The sequence below is a fragment of the Chaetura pelagica genome, unplaced genomic scaffold, assembly GCF_000747805.2.
Source record: "Chaetura pelagica isolate M959 unplaced genomic scaffold, ChaPel_1.0 scaffold87, whole genome shotgun sequence".
NCBI lineage: Eukaryota > Metazoa > Chordata > Aves > Apodiformes > Apodidae > Chaetura > Chaetura pelagica.
This window is the reverse complement of record NW_009954189.1, coordinates 719,649-726,947: the sequence shown is the minus strand read 5'-3', so window position 1 is coordinate 726,947 and position 7,299 is coordinate 719,649. Positions and strand designations below refer to the sequence as shown.

Here is a 7,299-nt window from a genome sequence, read left to right as displayed (position 1 = left end):
GCACGTGGGTCAGGGCAATCCCAAGCACAAAGAGTAGATGGGTGGAGAAGGAATGGGAAGCAGCACTGAGGGGAAGGACTTGTGGGTGTTGGGTGATGAGAATCTGGTACTGTGATGAGCTGGTTCTGTGTGCTGGAGCCCAGAAACCAACCATATTTGGGCTCCACTGAAAGAAGCGTGGGCAGTAGGTCAAAGGGGGGGATTCTTCCCCTTTACTCTGGTGAGACCCTCCTTCAGGGCTGAGTCAAGTTCTGAGGTCCCCAACTAAAGAAGGACACAGAGCTGTTGGACTGAGTCCAGAGGAGGACATGGAGGTGGCCAGAAGTCTGGAGCAGTTCTGCTCTGGAGTCAAGCTGAAGGAGTTGGGGTTGTTCAGCCTGGATAAGAGGAGGTTCCAGGGAGAACTTAGAGCACTTTCCAGTGCCTGAAGGGGCTCCAGGAAAGCTGGGGAGGGTCTTTGGACAAGGGCAGGGAGGGATGGGAGCAGGGGGAAGGGTTTTAAACTGGAAGTGGGGAGATTTAAGTTAGATGTTAGAAAGAAATTCTTGGCTGTGAGGGTGGTGAGACACTGGCCCAGGTTGCCCAGAGAAGCTGTGGCTGCCCCATCCCTGGCAGTGTTGAAGGGCAGGTTGGATGGGACTTGGAGCAGCCTGGGCTGGTGGGAGGTGTCCCTGCCCATGCAGGGGGGTTGGAACTAGATGATCTTTAAGGTCCCTTCCAACCCAAACCAGGCTGGAGCTCTGTGTTCACACCACAGGGGCAGTGAGGGGCTGCACAGCTCAGTGTTGTACCTGAACCCAGCCAGTCTTTTTTCTCAAGCAGCTCATTTGGTTCTAGATGTGAGCTGTCCTTACCAGTCAGCTGAAAGTGCTTTTACACTTCAAAAACCCCTGAATAGTGCAGTTAAAATCTTCAAAATCAGCTAGCTTAAATCATGTTTTAGAGCAGAAACTCCCTGGGGATCATCAGCCACTTCTGCTTTGCAGAGTCAACAGAAGCCTCAGAGGGGCAATGATGAGTTGGTCAAATACTTTGCAGGTGAAAAACTAAGACCAGTATTTGTGATGAAATTACATCTAAAATATTCTCTTCAGTTCAAATCACAGAATCTCCTGCCATTGAGGTATTTGTGGGACAATTTCAAAACCAACCGATAGAGAAGTAGAGAGAATATAAAATGCTGCAATGCTGTGTAAATATAGTGGCCTTTAAATACTTAAAGTGGTCAAAATTAAATGAAGGGGATGACAGTTTGAGGTCAGGTTTGCATAGTAAAGGTTGCTTTCATAGAACCAGAGAATGATCTTCAAGATCATCTAATTCAAACCCCCCTGCATGGGCAGAGACACTTCCCACTAGACCAGGTTGCTCCAAGCCCCATCCAGCCTGGCCTTGAACACTTCCAGGGAGATGTAAGTCAGATTCTCCCAGCCTTTTAATTCACCTCACAGCTTTCAGGCACTGTGTTTACTTACACCTTTGATTTGCCCCCCAGGACCCCATTCCATGCTGACGTCTTCCGTTCCTATAGCTGGTCAGCCAACATATGTGGGAGGAAGAGGTGGCTGCTGTACCCTGCAGGACAGGAGGAGTACCTGAAGGACCACCATGGCAACTTGCCCTTTGATGTGACTGCCCCCAGCCTTCGGGACAAGAGCGTTTACCCTCGCTACAACCAAAGCCAACCCCCTGTTGAAATTGTGCAGGAAGCAGGGGAGATAGTTTTCATCCCCAGTGGATGGCATCATCAAGTTTACAATCTGGTAAGGTTTACTGATACCAACCCCTTTCATGGCAGAGGGAGATAATCTCTTCTGGAGACAGGGTAGGAAGGTGCTGGAATAGGTTGACAGGGAGAGCGTGGCTGTTGTTACAGCTATTTCCTCCCCCTTTCCTGTGAAGAGCCCCATAACCATTTGAATTTTTCCTTCAGGAGGACACCATTTCCATTAACCACAACTGGGTGAATGGCTGCAACGTGGCTATCATGTGGGGCTTCCTGCAGGATGAATTAGCAGCTGTCCAAAGGGAAATCAATCAATGGAAGGACCCTATAGATGATTGGCACCTACAATGCCAGGTATAACAACATGATGCTGACTGCCTGACTCTCTGTTAGAGGATTCTGGGGTACATTGGACCACCTTATGGGGTCTAAGACACACAGGTCCTTACCCTCATACTGGGAATTAGCATGTTTTACACAGAAGTAGGAACTGGTGACAACTTTATATTATTATTAAATTAAAATGAAACTAAATATTCCTTCAGGAACATGTGCACTGGTACAAGCTTTTCCCTGTTTGCTGTGTCAGGGAGGTGAGGATGTTGTCTGAAAAACTAATGCCTCAACTACTCTTCTCTAAGTATCCAGATTAGTATCAGCATCAAGGCCAACCCTTTCTGTAGCATTTCCATTCCCCCTTATATAAGTGCTTTTTCATGTAAACAAAAGAACTGATAAGGCTGACCCCACACAAAGTGGTTTCAGGACAATTCATGATGAAACAGTGAAGCTGAAACAAGCAAAATGAAGGAGGCAGCAGGTTTCTGTGTCTGCAGAGTGATGCTTTCAGAGCACGTCACTGTATTGAGCAGTGTTATACCTTGTTTGCTTCCAAAATATTAAGCATGAAACAAATATAAAGTTTATTTCTGAAGGCTGTTACTGCTGTTAGGTTGCTAGAATTAAAAAAGAGTTTTAAAAACCAGCTACTTAGTACTAAGAAGAAACAGCCTGTTGCTTTTGGGACTAGTGGCATTTCAAGTAAGGTAAAGAATTTTAGTGCCATGGGGGAATGACAAAAAAACACATTTAAACCTGGTTATTTATGATTCCAGATAATACCAGATAATACGTTCCAGATTAATATGTTGTTGTAATTTTTACTGTAAATAAGAGAGAGTTGTTTCCATTTCAGTGCTGGTTTTTTTCCCCCTAGTTGATCCTGAAGTCTTGCACGGGTATAGACTACAAAGAGTTCTACAACTTCCTCAAAATTATTGCAGAGAACAGGATTTCAGTCTTGGAAAAGGGCCTCGATGATGAAGCTTCAGCAAAGAACACTCCAAAAGCTGCCATTTCCACCTTGGGCATGCTCCATGCAGTGTTTGATTTAAAGAGGACTGTGAAGGTGTTAACATCATTGAGTGCTAATGAAGATTTCAAGAAGCTAGACCTGACCTCACTTTCTCCACCTCCGGAGGCATTACTGCACCACTTGAAAGCAGCAATAGACACAGCACTACTCTAACTTCCTATTTATTCAGTTCTTTGTAAAATGAACCTTTTGCAAAATGGGTGTTTGTAGAAGACTGACTCCTCCCTGTTTAATAGCTGTTGCAGTTGAAGTACAAAGAGCCTTAATATAGAGTGGGGAGAGAACACATTCACAAGAAGACTGAACACTTTTTAACTTGCCAGCATTTAATTATCTAGAGTAACTGGACAGGGAAAAAAATTAACACTCAGATAAAGGGAAAACCCAAATAATTTTAGTAGTATATTGAGCCCTGCTGGTGAGTATGCATTCAGGGAGGGGAAACAGAACTCAGTAGATGAAACTTGGGTCTGTCAGGGGCAAACACTGAGATTTCACAGGTCTGCACCATATTCCCTGTGTATAGACAGCAAACCTGCACTGCAGGCTTCAGCAGTGAAGCTCTGCTTTGTCTGCTCACACCTAAATTGCTTTAAGACCTGTTCTGCTTCCAGGTACAGCTCAGCCTTTTTTCAAATATTGGAGTACCCTGGTCTGTTTCCCCTGAAGCCTGAGCTGGCTCCACAGCTGAAGCCTAGATATGCAGGAGCTGACTGTCCTATTTTCCTGTACAGTGGCATCTCTTCAAAGCTGAAAATCTCAAGTAGAGGCAGCTTTCATCCTGCTGCAGGGCCTGCAGGATTAAATTGAACATATCAAGAAGCTGGAGTCCTCATATCCAATCATTCTAAGCATGTGATCCACCCAAGCTCAAAAGGACCAACTTGAATGTGCTCTCAGCTCTCAACACACTATTTCAAGGCACAGTTTTTTTATCAAGCAGAGATGTGATTGATTAGGGAAGCTAGCAAGGAGCCTTGTATTATCTCCTAAAAAAAAAGCCATGCTGTTAGCACACCAAACAGCACCACTGCATGGTTACAGAGCACAATTTGCAACCTGAATGCTAAAAGAGAATTTCCAGTGAAGGATCCTTCTTGCTTTTACTGGCTTGTGAGAAAGCACAAATGGCTGCACACTGTTACCTGAGTTGCCCTTTTAGGGCTCACTTGAATTCTAGCTCAAGAACTTCCTCAGTTTTACTACCAGATGACCAGTAAGAGCAACTATTAACCCTATGTTTAGAAAATGCAATGGTAGAAATCCTCAGTAAGCTGAAAAAAAAAACAACCCACAAACACAAGCTCATTGTTTTCTAGATAATCCTGTGGAGTTTCTACATGCATGTATTTTGCATGTCCTATTTTCTAGTAAAATTTCTGGATTTTGAGTAGGAAGTGAACTTAATACCCAGAGCATGGAAGAATGCAGGATGGAGAAAAGAGACTTTTGTTGTTGTTGTTGTTGTTGAACAGCTGTGACTACTTGTCAGTGATTCAACCTTCTGGCAGGGTGTTTCTTTGGACTAGAAAAGTGCCAGTTTGAAGCAGCTCTGAAATTAGAAGTTCACAGCTGTTTCTTGTAACTGTTTCCACTCCAAAAGGCAGGCAAGCTGGAGCTTTCTTCCTTCTGTGAGTAAGGTGAGATTTCATGGAGGTGAGGAACAATGGTTTCCAGCTGACAGATCAGTGTATTGGTAGGAAAGCATGTTTTTGATCTTGTGTTCCCCACTCTCACTGCATGCTGTGTAACTGGTGTTGGCACCAACCACTTGAAACACTGCAGTTTTATACAGGGTTTGCTTGGATGAGCAGTACTTTTTCATTTCATGTCCCATGAAGCTGGAACTACTTGACTTTGCTGTGTGAAAACAGCAAAAATACAAGTCTGGCTTTTACATGGAGAACCCAGTATCTCAACATACCCAGGACCAATGTAAACACTACTGTCCAGCAGATGACATCCTCCTTTGGATGGATGCATGGCAGGAGTTTGCTGTGATCAAAAAACCAGGCAGGTTCTCAGGGAAGAGGCATCAATCTTGCAGTTAGTTCCTCTTCCCTATGGAACAAGGGTGAGGAAGAAGATAGGCTAGCATGGTAGGGTGGGTAAAGAGGTGTCTAAGTAAAGGAAAGTGGGTCTCAGCTACTCTCTTCATGTCATGCCACAACAGCTTTAGCTCTGAAGATGGATAACATCCCTCCTTCATAAGGCCTGCCAAGGCTTAATGTGAGCAGTGCAAGACAATGGGGTAAAATGTAGTTCTTTAATTGCAGGAAGTGATCTTCAAGTTTAAACCATGTTCTCCTTACTAAATTAGTAGGGAGCAGAGGCACAAAAATTAGTTTTACTCATTCAGCCTCTTACAATTACATGAGGAAACTGATTTGTAGCTCAGATTCTTCATTCCCATGAAGGATCAAGGCAGTAAGGGAGCCACTTATTTTCATAGAATCCTAGAATGCCAGGTTGGAAGGGACCTCAAGGATCATGTGGTCCAACCTCTCTAGGTACTACTCTAGTTGATATGAGATGCTCAGCACCCTGTCAAGATGAGACTTCAAACTGTCCAATGTGGGGGAATCCTCCACTTCCCTGGGAGACTCTTCCAATGTTTACTTCTTGTGTCCAACTGGAATCTTCCCAGGAGCAACTTGTCCCCTTGTCTTTTCCATCTGACTCCTGGTAAATGGGGAGTCTCCTTCTCCTTGGGAGCCACCCTTGAAGTACTGAGACATGGTGTTAAGGTCTCCCTGAAGCTGAACAAACCCAGTTTTCTCATCCTCTCCTCATAAGGCAGGTCCTCCAGTCCTCTGTAAAGGACTTTTGTAAAGTTGAAGAGAGGAAAATAAATTCTCATATGCCTGAAGACAGCAATGAGATTGGAATAAGTAGTATGCAAGCCTGGAATCTCTCTTAAAAATTAAACAGCTTTATTTAAATACCAAGTTACTGTAAAACATACATTAGGATACTCTCATACCAATATTTAACAATTGTAATCAATGTACTATTTATTAAAGCATAATACTTGTGATAAACAGGAGGCAACAGTCTGTAGAGTTTTGTTTTGTTTTCCTAAAGTCACAGACCTGGACAATTTTAAAGTCAAACTGTAAAAAACCAAATAAACATCAGGTTAAAATCTAGTTCAAAAGAGCTCTTGCTCTAATAAGCAATTCAGACAAGAGTGTTTTTGTCTGGTAGGAGCAGGATACTAAATATCCATTTGCCTTTTAGAAAGGCAGCATAAAACCCAGCCCAATTCTAATCTGATTTGTACCCCACTGCTGTCAGTGGGCAGTCTGTCAGCACAAAGGAAAGCCAGTGTTTTTTGCAGCTCTGTCAGTGCAGAAAACCAGGTGGTTTTGTGTTTTCTCTCACCAGGTTTTGAGATGTCTGAGCCCAGGACAACGTGTGTCCTTTCTGTAAGGGAGCACACAGGAACCCCTGCAGAGTTACAAAGCAGCACTACCACGTTCAAGGTGCAAATGTGATATCCCTGAGATTTAACAGGAGTCTGCAGAGTATAAATATACACTTGTAAGTATCATAAACCAAAGAAGTTAGTCAATAGCAGCTTGACAATGCAATGGAGAGGTACTGAGTTTGGCATAGGTAGGAAGAGGAATAGGAAAACCTTCCTCTTGGGGGTACAGGAAACATCACCTCACTCCTGGAAAAGGTTGTTCAGGAACATGGAGATGGCCTTTCTTGTCCATGCCACATTTCTGCCAACCAGAAATTGTCCCACCAAAACAGTTGTGGTTTCAGTTGACTCCTTTCTATAAAAAAAAAAAACCCAAAACCAAAACCTCTTTTCCCTTCTGTCAGTTCACCAGCACAAAACAAACAGCACCGGGGAGAACAGTTACACTGGGTTTCAAGAGTTGCTGTTTGCAGGAAAGTGAAATAAAACTACAGGGCAAAAGAAACCTTGGCCACTTTCCTCAAAGAGATTCCCAAACGCAAGCTGAAGTTGAGTATTGAAGGTTTTTAGTCCACAGCATCCACGTCTGCACTTTGTGATCATAGCTTGTCTAAGAGAAAACCCAGAGAGAAACCCTCAGCTCATCAGTAACTGTTCTTCCCTTTATCAAAGCAGCCAGAACAGCAGGGACTTGATTGCTTCTTCATCCAACAGTGTTTGGTCAAGAAAGTGCAGCAGGGAGAGGGGGTTCCCAACAGGTCCTCAGGC

General features: G+C 43.8%; 1 protein-coding gene across 1 annotated transcript in view; it reads left to right on the top strand.

Annotated features, from left to right (window-relative positions):
- JMJD4 (jumonji domain containing 4) overlaps positions 1-3,348 on the top strand; it is a 6,755-nt gene extending 3,407 nt beyond the window's left edge. The window contains exons 4-6 of the mRNA XM_010003052.1: positions 1,496-1,763; positions 1,934-2,080; positions 2,943-3,348. Of these exons, the coding sequence (XP_010001354.1) occupies positions 1,496-1,763; positions 1,934-2,080; positions 2,943-3,254 (727 nt within the window). The 3' untranslated portion in view covers positions 3,255-3,348. The remainder of the gene's footprint in view (positions 1-1,495; positions 1,764-1,933; positions 2,081-2,942) is intronic.
- Positions 3,349-7,299: the final 3,951 nt, after the last annotated feature.